The sequence below is a fragment of the Panthera tigris genome, chromosome B4 (assembly GCF_018350195.1).
Source record: "Panthera tigris isolate Pti1 chromosome B4, P.tigris_Pti1_mat1.1, whole genome shotgun sequence".
Taxonomy (NCBI): domain Eukaryota; kingdom Metazoa; phylum Chordata; class Mammalia; order Carnivora; family Felidae; genus Panthera; species Panthera tigris.
Genome location: NC_056666.1, coordinates 99082843 through 99109491, shown reverse-complemented (window position 1 = coordinate 99109491; position 26649 = coordinate 99082843). Strand labels below are relative to the sequence as shown.

Here is a 26649-nt window from a genome sequence, read left to right as displayed (position 1 = left end):
CCGACGGAGCCACCCAGGTGCCCCTGGAGCTTATTTATCTTATACCTGGAAGTTTGTACACTTTGACCAACGTCTCCTCATTTCCCCTACCTCTCAGGCCCCTGGCAACCATCATTCTGCGCTCTGTATGAGTTCAGTGTTTTTAGATTCCACATATAATTGAGGTGATACAGTACTTGTCTTTCTCTGGCTTAGTTTAACTTAGCATAATGCCCTTAGGGTCTATCCATGTTGTTGCAAATGACAGGATTTCCTTTTTTTATGGCTGAATAATTTTATAAATACATTATACACACACACACAGATGTATACACATATATCACATTTTCTTTAATCATCTGTTGATGTACACGTAGGTTGTTTCCGTGTCTTGACTGTTGTGAATAATGTTGCATGAACATGGGAGCAGTGCTGTAGTGAATATGGGATATCTCTTCAAGATAGTTATTTTACTTCCTTCAGATAAATACCCCGACATGGAATTGCAGGATTGTATGGTAGTCCTGTTTTTAACTTTTTGAGGAACCTCCATACTGTTTTCCATAGTGGGTATACCAATTTATATTCCTGGCAACAGTGCACAAGGATTACCTTTTCTCCATATCCTCACCAACGTTTGTACCTCTGTTTTTTTGATAACAGCCATTCTAGCCGGTGTGAGTTGATATATCATTGTGGTTTTGATTTGTATTTCCTCTATGATTAGTGATGTTGAGCACCTTTTCGTGTAACTGTTGGCCATTTGTACGTGTTTGGAAAAATGTCTATTCAAGTCCTCTGCCTGTGTTTAAATCAGATTTTTAAATTTATTTACTTTTTTGCTATCAAGTTGTATAAGTGCCTTATGTATTTTGGATATTAATCCTTTATCAGACATATGGTTCACAAATAATTTCTCCCATTCTGTAGATTGCCTTTTCATATTGATTGTTTCTTTTGCTGTGCAGAAGCTTTTTAGTTTCATATAGTCCAACTTGTTTATTTTTACTTTTGTTGCTTGTGTATTTGGTACATATCCAAAAACTCATTGCCAAGACTGATGTCAAGGAGCATTTTCTCTATGTTTTCTTCTAAGAGTTATTTGGTTTCAGGTCTTATGTTTAAGTCTTTAATCCATTTTGAGTTGATTTTTGTGTATGGTATAAGATCGGGATCCAGTTTCATTCTTTTGCATGTGACTATCCAGTTTTCCCAACATCATTTACTGAAGGGACTACTACCTTTCTCCACTGAGTGTTTTTGGCTTCCTTGTCAAATATTAGTTGACCATATGTGTCTGAGTTTATCGTTGGGTTCTCTATTCTGTTCCATTGGGTCTGTGTCTGTTTTTATGCCCGGACCATATTATTTTGATTACTGTAGCTTTGTAATATAATTGGAAAAGGGAAATTGTGATGCTTCTACCTTTGTTCTTCCTTCGTTCTGAAAATTGTTTTGGTTATTTGGAGAGTTTGGTGGATCCATATGAATTTTAGGATTGTTTTTTCTACTTTTGTGAAATGTGCCTTTGAAACAATGATAGGGCTTGCATTGTATCAATAGATGGCTTTGGATGCTATGGACATATAACTATTAATTCTTCTGATCCATGAACATGAGATGTCTTTACACTTTTTTGTGTCTTGTTCGATTTCTTTCTTCAGTGTCTTACAGTGTTCAGTGTTTAGATCTTTCACTTCCTTGGTTAAACTTATTCCTAAGGGGGGTGCCTGGCTGGCTCAGTCAGTAGAGACTCTTGGTCTCAGGGTCGTGAGTTCAAGCACCACTTTGGCAGTAGAGCTTACTTGAAAAAAATAAAATAAAGCCAATTCTTTAAAAAATGTTATTCTCGACGATTTTATTCTTTTAGATGCTATTATAAATGAGATTGATTTGTTTCTTTTTCAGATAGCTTATTGTGATATAGAAATGGAACTGATTTTTGTTTACTGATTTTTGTATCCTGCAAATTTTAATGAATTTATTAAGTCTATCAGGTTTTTAGATAGAGTGTTTAAGATTTTCTGTATACAAGATTGTATCATAAGCAAACAGAGACACTTATTTTTCCTTTCCAATTTGGATGCCTTTCATTTCTTTTTCTTGCCTAATTGCTCTGGTTAAGACTTCTAATACTGTGCTGAACAGGAGAAGTGAGAATGGCCACCCTTGTGTTGTTCCTGATCTTACAAGGAAAACTTTCAGCCTTTCACCAATGAATATGATGTTACCTGTGGGTTTTTCATATATGGCCTTTATGTTGAAATGTGTGCCTTCTCTACCCAATTTGTTGAATTTTAAAATTTTTTTCATTTAGTCATGAAGAATGTTGGATTTTTTCAAATGCTTTTTCTGCAGCTATTGACATGATCATATGATTTTTGTCTTTCATTTTAGTAGTGTGGTATATAACGTTTGTTGATTTGCATATGTTTTAGTCTTAGACTCTTCTTAATTGAGGGCTTTTGATTATTGATTCAGTCTCCTTACTTGTTATTTGGTCTGCTCAGATTTTCTGTTTTTTATTTCTGCATTTCTTGTAGGTTGTTCAATTTTTTGGTGTATAATTGTTCATCTCAGTCTTTTATGATCCTTGCATTTCTATGGTGTCTGTTGTACTGTCTCTTTTTTCATTTTTTTTCTTCTTAATTTCATTGGTCTTTATATTGTCTTTCTATTCTCTACGTACTTCACCCCTGATCTTTCTGCTAACTTTGGGCTTAGTTCTTGTTTTTTCATTCTTTCAGTTGTAAAGTTAGGTTGTTGGAGATCATTTCTTTTTCTTAATTTAGGCATTTATCACTATAAACTTCTCTTTTAGCACTACTTTTGCTGGATTCCATAAATTTTGGTACATTGTATTTATATTTTCATTTACTTCAAGATATTTCTTTATTTCCCTGTTAATTTCCTTTTTGACTCATGGGTTTTTCAGGAGTCTGTTGTTTAAATTCTACATATTTGTGAATTTTCTAGTTCTCTTATTATTGGTTTCTAGTTTCTTACTTTGCTGGTTAGAAGAAACACTGGCATGATTTCAGTCTTTTTAAATTTTTTAAGACCTGTTTTGTAACCTAACATAAGATTTATCATGGAGAATGTTCCATGTGCACTTGAGAAGAATGTGTATTCTGCTGCTGTTGGGTGGAATGTTCTGTATATGTCTGTTAGGTCTATATATATTTGTTTATTTGTTTTATATATATATATTTATTTATTTGTTTATATATATGTATTTGTTTTGAAATATATATATGAGCCCAGTGTTTCCTTCTTGATTTTCTGTTTGGATGATTCATCCATGTTTGAAAGTGGGGTATTGTATTGCTGTCTGGTACTCTCTTCAGATTTGTTAGTGTTTTCTTAATATTCTTAGTTGCTTCAATGTTGGATGCATATATATTCACAGTTTTTAAATCCTTATGATGAATTAACCCCTTTATCATCATATAATGACCTTTTTTTTTGTCTCTTGTTAAAGTTTTTGACTTCAAGTCTATTTTGTCTTATGTAACTGTAGCTACCTCTGCTCTCTTTTGGTTTCCATTTGCATGAGATGTTTTTCATTCCTTCTCTTTTGAGCTTATGTGTGTTCTTGAAGCTGAAGTGAGTCTTTTGTAGGCAGCATATAGTTGAGTCACTACAAAAAAAAAATGTTTATTTATTTTGGTGGGTTGGGGGGAGCACAAGCAGGGGAGGGGCAGAGAGAGAGAGAGAGGGAGACAGACAGTCCCAAGTAGGCTCTGTGCTATTAGTGCAGAGCCTGATGCAGGGCTCAGTCTCACAAACCTTGAAATCATGACCCAAGCTGAAATGAAGAGTCAGATGCTTAACTGACTGAGCCACCCAGGTGCCTCATTTTTTTTTTTTTTTTTTTTAAATCAAGTCCACCACTCTGTGCTTTTCCATTGGGGTGTTTATTTACATTTAAAGTAATTATTGAGAGGTAAGGACTTACTATTGCTATCTTGCTAATTGTTTTCTGGATATTTTATAGTTCCTTTGTTCCTTTCTTCCTCTCTTTGTAAATTGATGATTTTCCATAGTGGTACACCTTGATTACTTTGTCATTATTTTGTGTATACCTTCTATAGGTTTTTGTTTTGTGGTTACTCTGAGGCTTACCTGAAATATATTATAGATGTAATAGTCTATTTTAAGCTGATAACAACTTTGGTCTCATTAAAAAACAAAACAAAACAAAACAAAACAAAACTGCTCTTTCATTCCTCTCCCTCACATTTTGTGTTTTTGATACCACATTTTACATCTTTTTATATTGTGTGTCCATTTACAAACTATTGTAGCTATAACTATTTTTGATATTTTTGTCCCTTAACCTTTACATTTGAGTTAATACACCACCATATTACAATATTAGAGTATTCTGTATTTGACTTCTTACTTGCCTTTACCAATGTACTCTTTATTTTCATAAATTTCCCTTACTACTAGTTAGTGTTTTTTCATTTCAGCTTGAAAAACTCCTTTCAGTATTTCTTGTAAGGCAGGTCTAGTGGTGAAGAACTTCTCAGGTTTTGATTGTTTGGGAAGGTCTTACCTTGTCTTCATTTCTGAAGGACAACTTTGCTGGGTAAAACATTCCTGATTGGCAATTTATTTCTTTCCATACTTTGAATATATCACCGTTTTCTCCTGGTCTTCAAGGTCTCTGCTGAGAAATCCACTGCTAGACATTGGGATTCCCTTCTTTGCAAGAGTTTTGCTTCTCTTGGTGCTTTTAAAATTCTCTTTGATTTTGGGGCACCTGGATGGCTTAGTTGGTTTGAGCTTCCGACTTTGGCTCAGGTCACACGATCTCATGGTCTGTGAGTTTGAGCCCCGTGTCAGGCTCTGTGCTGACAGCCTGGAGCCTGCTTCAGATTCTGTGTCTCCCTCTCTTTCTGACCCTCTCCTGTTCATGCTCTCTCTTTGTCTCAAAAATAAATAAACATTACAAAAATTAAAATTCTCTTTGATTTTGGACCATTTTATTATAATGTGTTTTGGAGAACATTGTTTTAGATTGAAAATTTGGGTCAACTTGGATGTCCATATATCTTCCAAGTTTGAGGAATTCTCAGCCATTATTTCTTTGAATAAACTTTCTACTCTATTTTCCCCTACTTCTCTTTTGGGGACTCCCATAATGTGTACTTGATTCTCTTAATGGTGTCTTACAAGGCCCATTGATTTCTGCATACCTTTTCATTCTTCTTTCTTTCTTGCTGTTCTTTCTGCATAATTTCAAAAGATCTGTCTTCAAGCTCATTGGTTATTTCTTTTGCTGTGCCCTAGACTGCTGTTGAAGGTCTCTATTGAAATCTTCAGTTTAGTTATTATATTCTTCAGCTCCAAAATTTGTTCTTTTTTGTTTTCTGTTTCTTTCCTGGACTTCTCATCTTCTTGTATTATTTTCCTGACATTGTTAAATTGTTTTTCTGTTCTTTTGTAGCTCTCTGAGCATCTAAAGAGTGACTATTTTGAACTGTTGGGCAATTCCTGGATCTCCATTTCTTTAGGGCCACTTAGTTACTGGAGATTTACTGTATTCCTTTGGTTGAGCTGTGTTTTTTTTGATATTTTGTGAGCCTTACAGCTTTGTGTCTGTGCATTTGAAGAATCTGTCACCCCTTCCTGATTTTATAGACTGACTTCAGTAAGGAAGACTTTTATCTGCAGGTGGGGCATACTGGAGCATGCTGTGTCCCTGAGTTTAGTGGTATACAGGCATGTGACAGCACTGGTTCCTCAGTGGCCATGTTGGCTCACTAGCTAAAGACATTAGGGTCCACAGCATCAACAAATGTGTGGGTCTTTGGCTAGCTCTGTGGAGTCTTTGAAGACTATTGAGGTCCTCAGTAGGGCCTGCTGGTTCAGCAGCTAGAGTCCAGGGCAAGCAGTGGTAGTGGCTGGAACCTGTGGCTGGAACACATTCAGCTGCAAGGGCCAGCTACAGGTGCAGCTAGTGGCAGGTGTGTTTGCAAACACACATGTAATGGTGGGGCTCAGGGCAGATAGATGGCTGCAGGGACCTTGGCTGTAGGTGTGCACTGTCATGCTTACTGTGTCTTGCTATGCATGCATGGCAGTGGAGGACAGTGATATGGTTGGACCTATGGCATGCAGGAGGCTAGCTGCAGGTGAGTTCAATGGTATAGGCCAGTGACATAAGATAGGGCCTGATTTGGACCCACAGCAGTTACAGTGGCCCTGGCTATTGGTGTGCTCTTCTTTAGTTACAGTCTCCTCCCAAATGTGCATGTACTTGTACATGGTAATAAAAGCTGGTACCAGATGTCAGGGCAGTCGTATGCAAGTACACAACTGGAGGGGCTAATCTGAACACATGCAAATCTTAGAGGTGAGCACTGGGGGTCTGGGCTGGTATCTTGCACTCAGCAGCCACAGAGGCCTGGGCTGGCTGCTGGTGTGGTTCCCAGGCTCTGGAGGGGACAGGTATCTGTGCTGACTGTTGGTTTTTGTCAATGGAGAAAGTTTCTAGGGTCCTCTGCACAGCAGGTCACTGGGAACTGTGGTTGCTTCCATTGTATAGCTGCTGGGTAGCCCCTGCTTTTCTTCCTTGTTCCTAGTCATGCCTATGTTCCTAGCCATGCCTATGTGTTTCAGTTTTTCCGGTCTCTACTTGGGTGAAATAGAAGCAGCCCCTTTGTGCAGTGCCCAGAAGGACTGGGGAACCTGATAGTTCACTTTGCTCTCCCTTTCCTGGCAAGGGGATCTCTTTCTAGCTAGGGAGTTCCCTCTTGTACTGAGCAATGGTGTCCTGGGGGAATGGGTGATGCAGGCAAAATAAAACTGTTTTCCTTCCCTTTTTGTGCAGTTATTCTCCATTTTTCTGTTTCGTTGCTGAAGTTTTTTAATGGACTTAAGATCGCTCCTAAAGCTGTTTTTTGTTTACGGATAGCTAGATCGTACAAGGTGAAATGTTAGCGCAGAGTATTGTATTGGATAGTAGTGAAGTAGATAGGGATGAACAGACAGAAGACAATTCTCTATCGATGTCTTGTGTTTTTACATATCTTGCAAGTTAAGTACTAACTGCCCTTTGTTCTGGACTATCTATTTAAGGATGTTTTGGTAGTGAATAATCTTGGAAGACAGAGCTAGTGTCTTCCAAGGAAAGGGCAGGCATACTTATTACCATTATAAAAAATATGGATTTTCTAAGCTCAGAGTTCTCCTGCATTGTAACCCACAGTTCCTATAGGAATCTTTCTGGACCTGTGCACATGGCTTCCTTGGGACTTGGTAGGGCTTAGATAACTAGAAAAGATACGAAAGGTAATGATAAACATTTAGGATTTTCTAAATTGATTGCTGTACAAGTATTTTTAAGTTTTCCTTCATTTGTAGAACTAACACTAGAGATCTCAGATAATATGTATCATACCTGTGATTTAAATAAGAAAGGTGATGCTCAACTTTAATATGCACATGTGTACTCAATGAAAATGCCTTTCCATTCGAAGCCTAGAGGTGTATGGGCGTGTGTGTATTTCACTTGTAATAAAATATTTAAGATGTATAAATATTGCTCTAATTACGTACTTGAACTTTTTTTTTTATGTAGGGTAAAAAGTTTTTAAGTGAATTTGAAAAAACTTAGAAAACTGTAATGTAGTTTTATTGATTGGTTGAGGTTATTGTAAGATGCCTCACATTCTTTTTTCCCCTATATATAAATCACTCCGAAGATACTTCTAGTATGGACCTTAAAGTGGAGATGGTACCTTACAACTTATATTCTTTTGCAGTGCATTGCAGTGATTATGTCATTATATTTGGTATGGTGGTGTGGGATGACTTCAACTGGTATCTGGATGAGCATTTTACCTTTTTATAGTTATGTATTATGTGTATTAGGAAAATGGGAACTTGTGACTCAAATCAATAGATTTATGGATTTTATTAGATAAGGCTAATTAGATTTAAAATAAAGACAAGTAAAAAAGTTAAGTAAATAACTGTATGCTGGTAGTAGTACTGGCAGAAATTGTGAAGTTGGTATACAAATGGCTATTGAGAAACACTGATAGAAAAATAGTTAAGTTCATATCTGGCAGCATAATTATGTGGCTGATGGAGAAATAAACATTTTAAAAAATTCAGTTAATACTTTTGTGTGCTATATTTGTTAATAGAACCCAATGCTTTAATTATTTGTCTATTAATAGTAATATTCTTTTTAATATATACATCTGTTTTTTCCTCTTGTGTTATTTAAAACATCTGTCATCACGCTGAAACGTGTAGTACTCTGGCTATGCCAGGAATTTGTTGCAAGCTTCTTTGAATTCAAATTGAAGTAGTATATATAAGAACAGTTAGCAAAAATAGAAGGCAGTATAAATAAACTTGAACAAAAAACTGATGTAAAATTTACATATACTAAATTGCACAAATTGTAGGTGTGCAGCTCAGTGAATGTTTACATATGTGTAAACCCAGGTTACCACCACTCAGGTCAGGCGACGAAACATTTCCAGTCCCCCAGTAGGTTCTCTCATGCCCCATCTTGTCAGTAACTCCCCCTCCAAAGATAATCACTTTACTCTAATTCTTAAGCTCCTAGAACAGTGGTTGGCACATAGTAAGTACTCAAAAATATGAAATAAATGAATGAGGCCTTAAGATTTTATATACTTGAAGGGATTTTTTTGTACATTATTATTAAACTTAACAGTTTTCCTTTTGTATTTTTTCCTACATAATTTTTATATATTTTTAAATGTTTAAAATGTTATAACATCTAACCATTTTCCTGTATTTCTTATGTACCTTTAAAGATAAGTTATTCATGCATTAGGTAAATATTCCATTTTCATTCCTCTTCTCATAGTTTAACCTAAAATGTTTGTCTTACTTGATCTGCAGTTAATTTTGTTGTGGTCCCAATTTTTTTTCACTTTGAAAGTACACATTTTATTTTATTTTTTTACTTTTATTTTTTAAAGTTTGTTTGAGAGTGAGTGAGTGTGTGTGCATACAAGCAGGGCAGAGGCAGAGAGAGAGAGAGAGGGAGAGAGAGAATCCCAAGCAGGCTCCATGCTGTTAACACAGAGTCTGCTGCCAGGCATAAATCCACGAACCGTGACTTCATGACCTGAGACAAAATCAAGAGCCAGACGCTTAACTGACTGAGCCACCCAGGTGCCCCGGAAGTAGACATTTTAAAGTTCACAAAAGTCAAATAGTGGCTTAGGACCTTATCAGTGTACGTTAACCCTGTGACATTTTTTTTCAGGTGTTAGTTTATTAAGAACTTTTCTTTCTCTTCTAAAACTTGAGGAGTTCTAGAACTACTTAATTTATGAGCAGTCCTTAAAAAGCAGCAAAGTTACAGTCCAGTTTACTTGAAAGATTTAAGATTTAACCTGTTAATAGGAAGGGGAGGATCTTTTGTGCACAAATGAGACAAGAGATCATTAGATTTAAATGATTCAGTGTGAATAAGTAGTGCATCATGGAAAGGGATCACAGTGCCACCATAATTGATTTATTTCTAAATAGAACCAGTCAAACCTGTCATCTTTGAGGAAAGTTGATAGGTCTTGAATCTGATCTCTAATTAAGTTATTTCTAAATAGGAAGAAAGGAATCACACTGCTTTTTCCCACCAAATTAAGAAAAATTGTGGTAAAATACACATGATCTAAAATTTGCTGTCTTAACCATTTTTTAAAAAAATTATATATATGTTTATACATATGTATGTATTTTAAGTAGTCTCCGTGCCCAGAATGGGGCTTGAACTCACAACCCTGAGATCAAGAGTTGCATGCTTTACCGGCTGAGCCAACCAGGGTCCCTGGTCTTAACCATTTTAAGTGTATGATAGTTCAGTGCTTGTGCAGCCGTCACCACCATTCATCTCCAGAACAACTCATCTTGCAAAACCGAAAACTGTATACTATTAAACAGTAACTCTGTATTCCCCCTTCTCTCAGCTCCTGGCATCCTACCTTCTTCTTTGTCTCTATGATTTTGACTACTCATATAAGCGGAATCCTACAGTATTTGTGGGTTTTTTGTGACTGATTTATTTCATTTAGCATAATGTCTTCATGGTTCATGCATGTCGTAATATGTACCAGAATTTCCTTCTTTTTTAAGTCTGAATAATAGGCCACTGTATATACCAATTTTGCTTAACCATTCTTCAGTGGACACTTACATATTTTAGCTGTTGTGAATAATGTTGCTGTGAACATGGATGTGTGCAGGTACCTGTTCAAGACTCTGCTTAGAGTTCTTTTGAGTTTATACACAGAAGTGGAATTGCTGGATTATGTGGTAATTCTAGTTTTAATGTCTTTGAGGAACATCTATATTCTTTGTGACAGCATTTGTACCATTTTACATTCTCACCAGATGGTTCCAGTTTCAATACATTTGCCACACCACTTTATTTATTTATTTAGAGACAGAGAGAGTGCACGCATACGTGAGCTGGGGAGACCAGCAGAAGGAGAGGAAGAGAGAGAATCTTAGTAGGCTCTTTTCCCCTGCCAGAGGGCTTGATCTCACAACCATGAGATCATGACCTGAGCCACAGTCAACAGTTGGATACTTAACCAACTGATCCACCCACATGCCCCCTGCCACACACCACTTTTAATAACTCATTTTGGTAGGCAGAAGCATTAGCCTTGTTGTTTACACTCCTTTACAGTCACAGCATGTTTGCATAATTAGGCATTGAATTTGGCCGCTGTGAAAACCCAAGGTGTGTATTATAAACAGTTAAGGATGTTATTCACACTATTTTAAGTGCTGATTTAGTAGGTGTAAGAGAGATTTGGACCTTGTTGTTGGATTCTGAAAGTACAAGAAATGCTTTTAGGAAGAAGATGGCAAGTGAATAAGGTGATGGAAAGAAATATGTAGCTCTTTTTGCCTCACACATTATTTTTTTGACAACTTTCTTGTTCTGGAGAAGGAAAAACATCAAAATTTTACCCACTCTAATTGCTTCTCTTCCACATTACCTTGTGGCGAATAGAAATAGCTACTGAATGGACCCAAACCAATAGTTGATTGTCATTTCTTAAAACGTCTAACTAAATAGCATGTTTAAATGTCAGTTATCAAATTCAGAATACACGTTGCCCCCTTCCATCTTCTCACACCGCTCCTCTATCAGATTATTATCAATAATGTGAGATATTTACTATGCACTGTATTACTGGAAGTATGGGAGAATATGTGAGTGGCCTCCTGCCTAAGGGCTTGTGCATATTCTCTGGTGAGAATGTGTTGCTTGCCATTCTTTACTTTGCTAACTGCCACTAATGCTTTAGGTCCCAACTTAAAACATTTTCTATGAGAAATTTTCCATAACCTCATGTAAAGTCCTTGAGGTCATGGACCATGTGTATTTTGTGTACTTTGGCTCTCCTGGGGGTAGTATAATGCTTGGCACTTACCATGTGCTCTGTATAAACTGTCTTTATGGGGCTTTGGATCTAAATGAAGAAGGCAGATGTACTAGAAGCACTTTGAGTGCAAAGAGAAGGAAATACCTCTGTAATAGAGAAGAAGTGGAATCCATTTGGTCTTGTCTGTTCTTTTTTTAAAATTAGTGTGATATTAGTATGTATTTTTCAAGTGCATTAATTCATTTGAAAACATTTATAGTATCTGTTAATGCCAAGTAGTTTATCACAAAGCTTTTCAAAATGATGAAATTACCCATATTTTGGGTCTTGTAGCCTTTTGTTTTGAGTTGTTGTCTCGGAGATGTTTTATAGAACAGTATGTGGAAGGTAAGTAATAGGGGAAACTGATACTTTTTTGTTAGTGGTCTTTATTAAACTTATAAGCAAGCTCCTTGTATGTCATTTTGATTTTTTAGGTTCTTGAAACCAAATATTTGAAATTTACCATATTCATCTGCTTCAGAAAAAAATAACCTTTTTGTGCTATATATATATATACAATTAGATATTTTTTGTTAGTGGTCTTTATTAAACTTATAAGCAAGCTCCTTGTATGTCATTTTGATTTTTTAGGTTCTTGAAGCCAAATATTTGAAATTTACCATATTCATCTGCTTCAGAAAAAAATAACCTTTTTGTGCTATATATATATACAATTAGATATCATTTACCATTCTTAAAACAGTTCAAGTTTCGGGGTGCACGGGTGGCTCAGTGGGTTAAGTGTCCAACTCTTGATTTCAGCTCAGGTCATGATCCCAGGGTAGTGGGATTGAGCCCCCTGTTGGGCTCTGTGCTGACTGTGGAGCCTGCTTGAGATTCTCTCTCTCCCTCTGCCCCTCTGCCTTGCTTGCATGCTCTTTCCCTCTAAAATTAAAAACAAACAAACTAGAAAACAGTTTAAGTACCAGATGATAGAAGAATATAAATGAATACATCAACAAGTAGATAATACTTATATTTAATATTTGTCATAGTATTTGATAAAACACTAATAACTTAGCTTTATCATTAGAATTTTATCTATTAATCAGCGTAAAATGTTTTTAAGACCTAAATTTTTAAAATTATAATTATTTCCAGAAGCATATTCTAGAGAGCGTAGAAATGGAACATTGATAGCACTCAGAAACCTCCTTGTCCCATCCTTATCTTTATCCCATACAGCTTCTTCAAAGATAAACCATTATCTAGATTTCTATGCCATTAGTTTGTCTTGTTTTTGAACCCTATATGAATCGGATAATTAGCCCCTTGACTTTCATACTGTCTTATGTAGGTATAAGTTTTCTCTGCAAAGTGGTCCTGTCTTTGGCTATTGGGAGCCCTTTTGAGGTGGCTCCTGAGTCTTCACTATATAACTCTGGTAGACTTTCATAGCATTCTTGCTTGGATATGCAAGATACTGGAATGTAAGATACTCTAGGCTCACCTTGTGCATTTGTTGTCTTAGACCTAGAATATGCCATTTCTCCAGGAAGCCCTGGTGTCTTTTAATGAGAAATACTGGAGATCACAGACTGGGTGGTGGGTCTGGTTGCTACTGGGTACTATTTTGCTATTTCCTTTAAAACCTATAAAACTAGATATTTCACTTCAGAATAGTTTTTTTCTTGAAGTTTTAAAAGGGAAGTATGAATGTATAGTAAAAGGTATCTTACGCAGTTTTCTGCAGGTTGGCTTGATACTTTTAAGGAAGTATTGAGCTCTATCCATACGTTCTTCCCTGTATCCAACTGTGCAAAATGTCCAGGGATTTATATGTGATAGAGTCTTGCTGTAACCAAAGTTTATTTATTTTTAAACTAGGCAGTTACATTTCTGATATATTCCTTTCCCACATGTATTTTTTTTAGGCGGATTGTAAACTGTATAGTAATTTATTTGAGATTACTTCAGTTCTTTTTTGTTTGTTTTTGTAGAATTAAGTATAGATTGGGAGATGATGTAAACTAGTTTTGTTTGTCACTAAGTCCAAAGCCAAATAGATGAATCTCAAAAAAAAAAATGAAAACTTAAGTTCAAAATAGTCTGCATAAATTAAAAAAGCCATTAGATTATAAGATTTATAAAAGATTTTGCATTAATTAATTCTAGTTAGGATTATTTATGTATTCTATTTCTGGTAGTTAATTTGTTTTATTTAATATAAAAAGGCTTTGCAAAGTGTTTTGTTTTGTTTTTGCTTTTTGTATTCTTACTCTACTGCCTCCAAAAGTCTGAGTTTAATATCCTTATGTGTTTCTATAGGTAACATCATGCATGTAGCTTTGTCATACGCTCATTATGTTGTAGCGTACTAGTCAGTTTATTTTGCTTTCTTTCAGCTAGGACAGGAATGATGATTATTGTTCTATATATGTCCAGAATCCAGAATAGTGTCTCTACGTGACAAGAAGTAAATAAATATTTGATGAATGTATTTTGAGCCCTACAAAGGGCATATAATTGATCATGAAGCAACATAAGTAAAGGCTTATAAGCCATAAGTTTTATGAATTATATTAATGGTTGGTATATTAATGGTTGGTCTAGAGAAATTGGGAAATAGAATTTGGTTTGTAACTTGCTAGAAATTTGGTAGTAGTGATTTTCTGTTTTTCATTGAACTTAGTCCAACGCTGTTGGTTTTCCTCTGGGCAAATTGCTAATGGTATTGTTTTGGCTGAACTCTATATATTGTGTATTTCATCATCATCATTGTTGTTCTTGTTACGTTTAGAGGGGAAGGAATTTTAACATAATTCATAGGTGCTAAAATATTATTACACTGTAAGAAATGTATATATTACATTATCTTGCAATAATTTAGATGAAAGCCATTTGGATATATCAGACTGCTCTAATTGAGCAATTCACTTACATGATTTTTATTTTTTGTCAAAGTGCTTTTTTTTTTTAAGTTTTATTTAAGTAATTTCTATTCCCCATGTGGAGCTTGGACTCACAACCCGCAGGTCAAGAGTCTCATGCTCTTCTGATTGAGCCAGCCAGGCATCCTTGTCAAAGTACTTATGAATAGGATGTTGGTGCTGGCGTGCTTTTTGGGAACTATCACATTTATGTAATGAATTTCTCATATTAGGCTTACCTTAAGGATTTGACTTAGTGTAAATACTGTAGATTAGTTCAGACTAACTAAACCAAAATGTTTTTCTGTTTTGTTTTGTTTTTTGAAAGAGTGAGAACAGGGGAGGGGCGGAGAGAGACAGGGAATCCCAGACAGGCTCCACGCTGTCAGCACAAAGCCCAACACTGAGCTCCATCTCAGGAACGCTGAGATCATGACCTGAGCCGAAATCCAGAGCCAGAGGCTTAACTGATGGAGGTACCCAGGCACCCCAAACCAAATTGTTTTTATTTGCAACCTATTATTGCCAAATTGGCAGTGAGTGAAATTAAAATTCTTGAATCCAATCCTACTTTTCGGTGTGTTATTCTTTGGAAGTATGGTGTGTTCATTGATAAGCATTCTTGCTTTTGAGAATTTTTGTTTTTGCTACATTTTTAACAAAACAAAAACCTTGGGGCATCCTATGAGATCGTACCAGTCGTACACAACCTGTCAATGCCTTCAGAAGCAGCCATCATTCATTATAGCATCAGAAGGTTGTTACTATTAAATGACATGTGTTAAAGATGTTAGCTTTGCTTAGTGGCTGATCATTCCTTTTTTCTGTGACTGAAATAGCAATTTAAGCCCAAAATAGAGAAGAATTATTATAAAAATTACCTTTTCTAGGAACTTTTTTAGTTTAAGTGTAGACAACGAGGCACCAGGTTTCCAAACAACATCTAAAGTACTGATAACAAAAAGAACAAAAGAGAGAACAAAGTCTTCTTTAAACTTTGAATTTAGCTAGTAATTATGTTTAAATTTGGATGCAGTCCTAGCTCTAGCCTGGCAATTTGGAGAAAGGAGCCTTCAGGATTTTGATATATTGTACTCTTCTGCAAAAAAAATTATTAGACTTTCTTTTTGATTATAGTAGTAACATACAGTGTTGAAAAATTTTTTTAAGTGTCAGGAGAGATTGCCTTTCTTCTCAACCTATTCCCTAGGGCCTCCTGCCATTAAATTTGTGTTTAATTACCATTTTAACTTAAAAAACTAAACTTTGTAATTCTTAGACTTATTATCACTTAAACATCTTTTGACTTTCACCTCTGAACGATGGGAAAATTATTGTGCTTATACTTTAGGCCACTAGTCAGTCAACCTTTCCTCTAGGATTTTTGTTTTATACTTTTAGTTGTGATCTTTGGCTTGAAAGAAAATACTAAAAACTTGTTTCTTGACTTATTAGCAGTGTCTCTTATCTCAACTTCTTGTTATCAAAGGTAAGGAATTTAGGGCACTTATCCTTAATTTTATCTTTCTTTTCCTGCTTCCTAATTCCTTAGATTTTTTTTTTAATGTTTATTCTTATTTTAGAGAAAGAGAGAGACAGAGTGAATGGAGGAGGGGCAGAGAGAGAAAGAGGGAGACACAGAATCTGAAACAGGCTAGGCTCTGAGCTGTCAACACAGAGCCCAACACAGGGCTCAAACTCTGAACGGCCAGATCATGACCTGTGCCAAAGTCGGACGCTTAACTAACGGAGCCACTCAGGTGCCCCCCCCCCCCCACTTTTTAAAAAGTCATGTTATGATTTGACTTTTACTGTGTGTGTGTGTGTGTGTGTGTGTGTGTGTGTGTGTGTGTGTGTATCTTCTTTGCCTTTTATATTAGTTAATTCAGTCTTTACATAAACTATATGAGTAGTTCTGCAAATTAAAATGGGATTCATTCTATAAATATTGATCCTTTAATATTGAAGTACCTCAGAGATCTGACCTTGGTCCTTTTTTCTGTCTGCACAGATTCCCAGGAGATATCATCCAGTCTCATGGTTTTAAATTTTAAATTTGGGGGGTAGGGTTGTGGAAGAGTATAAAAATGTTAAGCTTTACAATTGGATCAAACTTATCAACTTAAAATAGACTGCTGTAGTTAGAAGTTGTTATATGTAAGCCTCATGATAACCACAAAGCAAAAAATGATAGTAAATGCACAACAAATGAAAAGAATATAAGCACACCATTAAAACAAAGTTACCAAACCACAAAGGAAGAGTAAGAGAAGAGAGGAACAGAGAGGAATTATGAAAATAGTCAGAAAACCATTAACAAAATGGTAGTAATTATTTTTTAAAAATTAAAAAAGTGATTATTTTAAATGTAATTGGATTAAATTCTCCAAAGATTGGAGAGTGGCTGAATAGATTTAAAAAAAAAAAAAAAAAAAAAAAGAACAAAATACAAGACCGATCTGCATGCTTCCGTAAGAGACTCACTTTAGATGTTAGGACGCACAGAGTCTGAAAGGGAAGGGATGGAAAAAGGTATTCCATGCAAATGGAAACTAAAAACTGGAGTAGCTATACTTATATCAGACAAAATAGACTTTAAAACAAAAAGTGTAATAAGACAAAGATGAGTATTATATAATAAAGGGATCAATCCAACAGGAGGATGTAACATTTATGAATATTTATACACCAACATGAGAGCACTTAAGTATGTAAAAGGCAACTATTAACAAGACCTAAAGAGAAGTAGACAGCAATACGATAATAAGGGACTTTAATACTCCAATATCAATGGATGGATGATCCAGACAGAAAATCAATAGGAAAACATTGCCCTTAAACATTTTAGACCAGATGGAATTAGTAGACATATAGAACATTCCATCCAAAAGCAACAGAATGCACATTCTTCTCAAGTACGCATGGAACATTCTCCAAAATCAATCATATGTTAGGCTATAAAACAAGTCTTAATCAATTTAAGAGTATTGAAATCATATCAAGCATTATTTTTACCACAGTGGTTAGAAACCAGAAATTATTTACATGAAGAAAACTGGAAAATTTACAAATATGTGGAGATTAAACAACATGCTACTGACTGACCATTTGAGTCAAGGAGAAATTTAAAAAAATACCTCAAGGGGCGCCTGGGTGGCTCAGTTGGTTGAGCGTCCAACTTTGGCTCAGGTCATGATCTCATGGTTCATGAGTTCGAGCCCCATGTGAGGCTCTATGCTGACAGCTGGGAGCCTGGAGCCTGCTTCGGATTCTGTGTCTCCCTCTCTCTCTCTGCCCCTCCCCCACTTGAACTTTCTCTCTCTCTCTCTCTCTCTCTCTCTCTCTCTCAAATAAATAAATATTAAAAAAAAATTTTAAATTAAAAAATACCTAAGAGAAACAAAAATAGAAATATACCAAAATTAGTGGGATGCAGCAAGTCATTCCAAGAGAGAAGTTCATAGTGATAAACGCCTCACTGAAGAAATAAGAAAAAATTTCATATAAACAACCTAACTTTACACTTACGGAAACAGAAAAAGAACAAAGTAAGCCCAAAACTAGTAGAAGGAAGGAACTAACAGATTAGGGCAGAAATAATGAAATGGAGACTAAAAAGACAGTAGAAAAGATCATTGAAACTAAGAGCTGCATCTTTGAAAAGATCAACAAAATTGGCAAGCCTTTAGCTAAACTTACTAAGAAAAAAAAGGACTCAAATAAAATTAGAAATGAAAGAGGAGAAATTACAACTGACACCACAGAAATACAAAGGATTGTGAGAGACTACCAGGAACAATTATAATTATATGCCAACAAATTGGACGATCTAGAAAAAAAAATGAATACATTTCTAAAAATATACAAGCTACCAAGACTAAATCCTCATGAAATAGAATATCTGAACAGATCAGTTGCTAGTAAAGAGATCAAATTAGTGATTTAAAAACTTCCTACCAACAAAAGTCCAAGATCAGATGGCTTCACTTGTATATTCTACCAAACATTCAAAGAAGAGTTAATATCAATCCTTCTCAAACTCTTCCAAAGTATAGGAGAGGACTCTTCCCCAAATTCATTTTATATGGCCAGCATTGCCCTGATACCAAAACCAGACAAAGATGCCACAAGAAAAAATTACAGGCCAATATCCCTGATGAACATAGATGCAAAAATCCTCAAAAAAATATTAGCAAACTGAAATAATACATCACAAGGATCATACACTATCATCAAGTGGGTTTATTCTAGGGCTGCAAGAATGGTTTAACATCTACAAATCAGTCACTGTGATACACCATATTAATAAACTCCAGTATACAAATCATATGGTCATTTCCATAGATGCAGAAAAAGTGTTTGACAAAGTTCAGCATCCGTTTAATCTCAACATGCAGATATAGAGGGAATGTACCTCAGTATAATAAAGGCCATATATGACAAGCCCACAGCTAACATCTTGTTTGGTGGTGAAAAGCTGAAAGCTTTCCCCCTAAGATCAGCAATAAGACAAGGATGTCCATCGTTGCCCTTTTGTTTAATATAGCATGGGAAGGTACAGTTAAGTGAAAATTATATTGGCAGGAAATCCATATTTCCAGGCAGTGATGGTCAAGGAAGGCATAGTATTTGTTTTAATCATAAATTGGGATAAAGTCAAGAAAACATTAATTAAAATTATCAAAAGCTATACGTACAACACACACATATATGCACATACATCTGTGCTTCAGATTAACCTAGGTGTAGAACCAACATAATACATGTAGGCATGAAGTCAGGGGAACGAAATAGAGGAAATGAAGCATGAATATTTAAGAAACTTTCCAATGGAGGTAAAATAGAGGAGGGTAGCTTTTAGGGAGGTAGGACTGAGAAAGGCCTTTTTAACAATCAGTGGGGTTTGAGCATTAGGGACAAGCAGAAGGACTGACAGGACAAGTTCTTGATATATAAGTAAGGCTTTTACTATCATTAGGTACTAGAAGGGATAGCTCAGAAAGCATAGGTAGAACACTTAGTCACAGAAAGGATGGTGGCTGATAGAAGAAATCCAAAATGGGAGCTTACAAAATTGCTCTACTGAAAGCAGTTGTGTATGTTATTGAATGTGTTTCTTTGTTTTAGCAAAGATTCTGTACAAGTTACCTTAAATGAGTGGTCAGAACTCAAGCACTTACAGAACCTAGGCAGGTAGCAAAAAATGAGGGAAGCAATGAAAAGTACAGATGCAAATATTGTGTGAGAGGTGGGTGCAAACTGGAGAACGTTTACCTGTGTCGAGTAGTTGGCTGCTGCTCAGCTGTAATCAGTCATTCCTCAGTGTTGCCACATTTTCCATAGTGTTAGGACTAGTCTTAAAACTCCATTGTTATGTATACATTTTGAAATACTGGTTTGGAAAGAAGAACCAAAACCACAGCCAGTTGCCTTACATTTTGTGACTTCTGTTTTACATATTCCTTGTCATGTATGGTTTTGTTACTGTTTTGTTTTCATAAAGCTTTCGAGAGCTGCCTATTGCTAAAGTATAAAATACTCCTCATGGAATCAAATCTCCTCATTATAAACTTACTGCAAAACCAAATACTGGTTTAAAAAAGTCATTTGAGGGGCGCCTGGGTGGCGCAGTCGGTTAAGCGTCCGACTTCAGCCAGGTCACGATCTCGCGGTCCGTGAGTTCGAGCCCCGCATCAGGCTCTGGGCTGATGGCTCGGAGCCTGCAGCCTGTTTCCGATTCTGTGTCTCCCTCTCTCTCTGCCCCTCCCCCGTTCATGCTCTGTCTCTCTCTGTCCCAAAAATAAATTAAAAACGTTGAAAAAAAAAAAATTAAAAAAAAAAAAAAAGTCATTTGAGAAGTATAGTATCTATATGCTATTCACAGGCTAACAAACATTTATCACATACCTGATATCAAGAATACATTCATGTCTTTAAAAACTAAACGTGTTCAAAAACTTTGCCCCTCATTTTGCTATCTGAATCTTCACGGTGCTATATTTTTTCCAACTGCTTGCTCAACATACCCACTTGAATATCAAATAGACCTCTCAAACTTAACATGCCCCAAACCAAACACCTGTTTACCCCCTCCCAAATTCCCCCAAAGAAAAAAAACCTTACTCTCCCATCTGTCTTCTTCTTGTCTGATGGCCATCTTTTCAGTCCTTCAGGCCTTACCTCTGTGATCATATCTCTTGCTGCTCTTTATTCCCTTTGCTCACATTGTTCTAGCCACATGGTTTTCTTGCTTTTCCTCAGACTTACAAGTTAGTCACTTACAACATTTACACTGGCTATTTCCTCTGACCTGAAAACTCTTTTTCAGATATCTACGTGGCTATTTTCCTCCCTACTTCAAATCTTCGGTCAAATGTCATCTTTTCAATGAGACCTTCCATAAATATCTGACTTAAAATTGTAACCCTTTCCTCCCTGGTTTTTCTTAGCCTGCTTTATTTTTTTCTCCTAGTATCACCTTTTTTTTTTTTTTTTTTTTTTTTTTTGAGGGAGAGAGGGAGAGAGCGCGCGCGCGCATGTGTGTGCTTTGTGTGTGTGTGTGTGTGTGTGTGTGTGTGTGTGTGTGTGAGAGAGAGAGAGAGAGAGAGAGAGAGATTGAGCGCCAGAGAAGGGCAGGGGCAGAAGGAGAGAGAGAGAGAGAGAGAGAAAGAGAGAATACGAATCCCAGGCAGACTCCACACCCAGCTTGGAGCCTGATGCAGGGCTTGATCTCACAATCGTGAGATCATGACCTGAGCCAAAATCAAGAGTTCATGCTTGGCTGACTGAGCCACCAAGCCTGTCCTCATAGCATCACTTTCTAACATATAACTTCTAATTTATTGTATTTATTGTTTTGTCTCCTAGTATATAAGCTCCATGAGAGTAGGGCTTTGTTTTGTTTATTGATGTATTTTTATTTTACATAATTTTTAAAAATATATATGTTTGAGAGAGAGAGTAGGGGAGGGGCAGAGAGAGAGAGGGAGACAGAGAATCCAAAGCAGGCTCTGCAGTATAAGTGCAAAACTTGATGTGGGATTTGAACTCACGAACTGTGAGATCATGACCTGAGCTGAAGTCAGATGCTCAACTGACTAAGCCACCTGGGCATCTCTATTTTAATTTTATTTTATAGATCTAATTGGCTTTATTAAATGATTTATGAATCAGGCAGTATCCCATCTACCAAGTAGAGGGGAACTCCTTCATTGATGCATTTTAAGTGCCTAATATAATGTCTAGTAATAAAGGAATCCTTAGAATGGAATGGATAAGATGAAAAAATTGGTAAAGTTTAAAAAAAATTTTATATTTACTTATTTTTGAGAGAGAGAGAGAGACAGAACAGACAGAGCATGAGCAGGGGAGGGTCAGAGAGAGAGAGGGAGACACAGAATCCAAAGCAGGCTGTGTGCTCTGAGCTGTCAGCACAGAGCCTGATGCAGGCTCAAACCCATGAACCGTGAGATCATTACCTGATCCGAAGTTGGACACTTAACTGACTGGGCCACCCTGGCTCCCCAGTAAAATATTTTTGAAGTTGAAGCTTCCAGTGGGTGTCTTATCGTTTTGTTTTTAATATTGCCAATTTTTAGAATATGTGTGTCAGTATTCAAACATGAATTATAGTGTGCATCACATAGACATAAATAATTTTTGTATCATCTGTTTTGGATTATTTTTTATTCATATAGGTAATTGAAGTGACAGTTTAGTGCAACAAATGTTTATGAAATGTCTACCATGAACCAGCACTGGGTAGACAGATCAGTAAAATGCAGTCTTTGTCCCTGAAGAGAATTAGATCATGAGAATAAATAATTACGGTGCATTGTAATACATATAGTGGGGAAGTATACTTAAGGTTTATAAACTGCAAGTTCACTTAGCTTGGGCTAATTGTATTGTTTATATGAGAGAAACCAAATGACAGCCCTCCAAATCCCAGTTAAGAAGTATTTTCACCAGCATTTACACTTCAGTGAAGCTATTTTATACTTGCAGAAACAAAATGATTTTAGAACTTCAAGAAATGACTAGAATTCTGCTGACTTGTTGATTTTGGTTTCATTAGCTCTTTTAAGGAAGAATTATTAGAGAGTTTATTAGAGGCTTTTGAATATATGTAGTTTTATATGATAAGAGTTCAGCTTGGGGGCACACGGGTAGCCCAATTGGTTGAGCATCTTGACTCTTGATTTGGGCTCAGGTTATGATCTCGCATTTGGTGAGATCTGAGCCCCGCATCAGGCTTTACACTGACAGCATGGTGTCTGCTTGGGATTCTCTCTCTCCCTCTCTACCCCTCTCCCATTTGTGCTTGCTCTCTCTCTCAAAATAAATGCACATTAAAAAAAAAAGACTTCAACTTGGAGGTTTTGTTTGCAAAGTTCGGAAGAAAAAGACTTGTGATAAAGACGTGCTTGTAAGACTTTCAAAATAAAAATAACTATGAAGTAATACATATTCATTGTAAAATTGGGAAAATGCAGAGTATTTTATCAATAATGTTCTGTAATTTGCCTTTTCCACCTAATGTGGCCTTCTCTCTAGTTTATATGAAGTAAATACATAAAGAGTATGTAAAAACACCTTCTTCATTTTTAGAAGTTGCTGGCATGATGTTCCATTGTATGTATATAGTATAATTTAAGCAAACTCCTAATGATTGACATTAAGGTTGTTCCAGTTCTTCCCATCATATCTGTTACTTTGTTGGATGTATTTATATATCTTTGTGCATTTATATAAACAAGTACATATGGCATAATTATTAGACTCTAAATTACTGGATTAAAGTGTACATATTTTAAATTATCTTTCTAAAAATTGTTATGATTTATATTCTTCTCACACAAGTATGAGAATACCTGTTTTCCTACATTCTTGTCAGTGTTGGATATTAGCACACTTTTTAAAAGTTTTTGCCAATATAATCATGAAAAAAGAACATTTTATTTCCTTAATTGTAAAGTAGATTTAAACATCTTTTTAAACATTGAACAGTCTCATGCCTGTAACCTTGCTCTTGCTATGCCTCTTCACTTGGAATATTGTCTGTCCTTCTTCCATTTTTCTCTGAACCTTCACTATTCTTCAAGGCCCATGTCAAAATCTGTTTTTCCCATTATTGGATTTCCCAATTACCTCAGCCTAAAATAATTTCTCTCTCCTAAAATACTTAATCCTTCTTTTTTCTCATTTATCACAGTTTTATACTAGTCCTAATACATGTAATTTTTTTCTTCTAGGATTTCCATATTTACAGGATGGCTAAAGATTAATGGAAAGAGAAGCGTAAACTTACCTTCTTTCACTATGGATGCAGGTTTGGCTGATGGAGAACCTGATCAAACTTTGGTGAGTGGTTCAAATACAGCATAATAAGGTACTATCATCTAGCTGTAAAGTGTTTGATACAAGCCATCGTTTTATTTTAAAAATGTATTTAAAACAAACTTAAAAGAATTTTAAAGTAACACTTTAACTCCTATGCTTATATGAAAATGACATATTTTAAAACTTATTGAAGCATAACCCAGTTTTCTGATATTTCTGTCCTATATCTTTCTCTGCTTACTTATATTGACTTGGTTCCAGCCCTTGGGATGGTAGGTTCTTTGGGTTAATGCAGAGGCCGATTTTTGTGTGTTTCATATTGCTGTGGAATTGAAAGCCACTATTATATTGAGATGTTTATAAATTTTAATTTAGTGAATGTCCTTCGTTCAGGCTCAAAGGTAAGAATAGTCTAATGATTGATAGCAAAATGCACTTTTGTTTACTTGTGTTACTTTGTTCCCAGCCTTTTTTGGATTTCTGGTTTAAACTTGTTTTAGTTTCTTAAAGGGTCAAAAAAAGTTAAACTTTAAAATAATTTGTTAATAGAAAATAAAATGGACCTGGAATTTGTTTTATGAAGGTTATTATCACAGTGATTATAAAAGGAAAACTGATGGTAGCTTATTTTATTTTCGCTCTGATTTCAGCAAAAAGTTAAGATTAAAGCCTTCTCTTAGAACATGTTTACTCTGCCATAAATATTTTATTTAAAACTAATGGGCTTTCTTAACTTCTTTTAGCTGAAATATTTTTAATCTCTTAGTGATAATAAAAATGCCAGTAGTAACAACAGTTGCTATTCTCTAAGTGTATACTTTGTCAGACTGTCCTCACAACAGCCATTAAAGGTAGGTATTTGTTTATCCTTACTTTTATAGATAGAGAAATGGGCTCTAAGCTGGAGGTTAATTATCTTCTCTAAGAGCTCACAGCTTAAGAGGTGTCTCTGAGTACTTTGCCACTAATGTGTTGACTCCGTACCTGTCTTTCTGAATAGAATTGCTTTAAATTTGTTATCTTTTAAACTAATATCTAAACAGGTAGTATTAAATTCTTTACTGAACACTGGTGCTGTATTAATAAAGTTTTATTCATTTTTAAAATAATTCCTGTTGATACTGAGAGGTTTGGGCAAGATATTTAAAAAGCAATGAGACAATTTTCTTTGTCTTCATTAAGCTTCTGTGAAATATTGTAGCTTATTTTAGGGAGAATACTACCAATAATTTCATTGTAATACTACCAATAATTTCATTGTAAACTACTGAAATATTCTGTTTTTGAAACTAATCTTGAGAGTTACTTTTGAATTACCTATTTATAAAATATCACCTTTGAACTGCACAGCCTAAGCTGGTTACTGATTAGATCTAGGAGAAGTGGATAAGAACATGGGCTCTGTAGACATTTAGCTGCATGTTAAAATCTAACCTCGGTTGCTTAGTTGTATAACTTGGGTAATTAATTAAATTCTCCAGGTTTTCAGTTTTTTCATCTATTATATAAAGGTGATAGTAATATCTACCTTCTAGAGTTGTTTTAAGTTATAATTGAGATAAGATATCTATAAAGTGCCTATTACAAAGTCAGAGACATTATAAATATCCAATAAATAAAAGCTACTACTGTTGATATAACTAGCTATATTAACCCTTCTCTCCAAAAAGGTAAATACAAGGCAGGAGAGGCAATAAAACATTGAAAAAAGCCTAGGCTATTCGGTAATTTTGGCTTTATACTTTCTCAGAATCTCAGTTTTTCTTCCTAAAATGTTGAGGCAAATATTCTACTACAATAGAAAAATATATAGGCAGGCATACTCATTCTGACTACTTGATAGGGACAGTATGATCTAGTGAAACCGGAAAGTTCTTTGAAAATATGAGCAGCATGTCAGTATGAGTTAGTAGTGTTCTTAAAAATTGCATGCACTGGTTTTTAAAATATTAGTAAACTTTTTTTTTTTAATTTTTAAAATTTTATTTAAATCCCAGTTGGCATATAGTGTAATAATGACTTCAGGATTAGAATTTAGTGATTCATCACTTACATATAACACCCAGTGCTCATCCCAACAAGTGCCCTCCTTAATGGCCATCATCTATCCCACCTCCACATCCAACACCCCTCCAGCAACCCTCAGTTTGTTCTCTGTATAAGAGACTCTATGGTTTGCCTCCCTCTGTTTTTCTTGGTTTTGCTTCCCTTCCCCTATGTTCATCTGTTTTGTTTCTTAAATTCCACATATGAGTGAAATCCTGTATTTGTCTTTCTCTGACTGATTTTGCTTAACATAATACACTTTAGTGCCATCCATGTTGTTGCAAATGGCAAGATTTCATTCTTTTTGATTGCCGAGTAATATACTCCATTGTATATATATACACCACATCTTCTTTATCCATTCATCAGCTGGTGGACATTTGGGCTCTTTCCTTACTTTGGCTATTGTCAACATTGGGGTACATGTGCCCCTTCGAATCAGCATTTTTTTTTTTTAATCCGTTGGATAAATACCTAGTAGTGCAATTGCTGGGCCTTGGGTAGCTCTGATTTTAATATTTTTAGGAACTTCCATACTGTTCTCCAGAATAGCTGCACCAGTTTGCATTCCCATTAGGGCAAAAGCATTCCCCTTTCTCCACATCCTTGCCAACATCTGTTGCCCAAGTTGTTAATTTAGCCATTCTGACAGGTGTGAGTGGTATCTCATTGTGGTTTTAATTTGTATTTCCCTGATGATGAGTGATGTTGAGCACCTTTGCATGTGTCTGCTAGCCATCTGGATGTCTTCTTTGGAAAAGTGTCTATTTATGTCTTTTGCCCATTTCTTCACTGGATTATTTGTTTTTGAGTGTTGGGTTTGTTCAGTCCTTTATAGATTTTGGATACTAAGCCTTTATCTGATACGTCATTTGCAAATATCTTCTCCCATTCTGTTGGTTGCCTTTTAGTTTTGCTGATTGTTTCCTTTGCTGTGCAGAAGACTTTTATCTTGATGAGGTCCCAGTAGT

The 26649-nt window shown here is 35.6% G+C and overlaps 1 protein-coding gene across 9 annotated transcripts in view; it reads left to right on the top strand.

Annotated features, from left to right (window-relative positions):
• Window positions 1-26649, top strand: part of OSBPL8 (oxysterol binding protein like 8) — a 150865-nt gene that overhangs the window by 25621 nt on the left and 98595 nt on the right. For all 9 annotated transcript variants that reach the window (XM_042992796.1, XM_042992785.1, XM_042992792.1 and 6 more), the window contains exon 2: window positions 23545-23653. Coding sequence is in view for 5 of the 9 variants with exons in the window: in XM_042992785.1 (XP_042848719.1) it covers window positions 23612-23653 (42 nt within the window). In the remaining 4 variants the exon portion in view is untranslated. The remainder of the gene's footprint in view (window positions 1-23544; window positions 23654-26649) is intronic.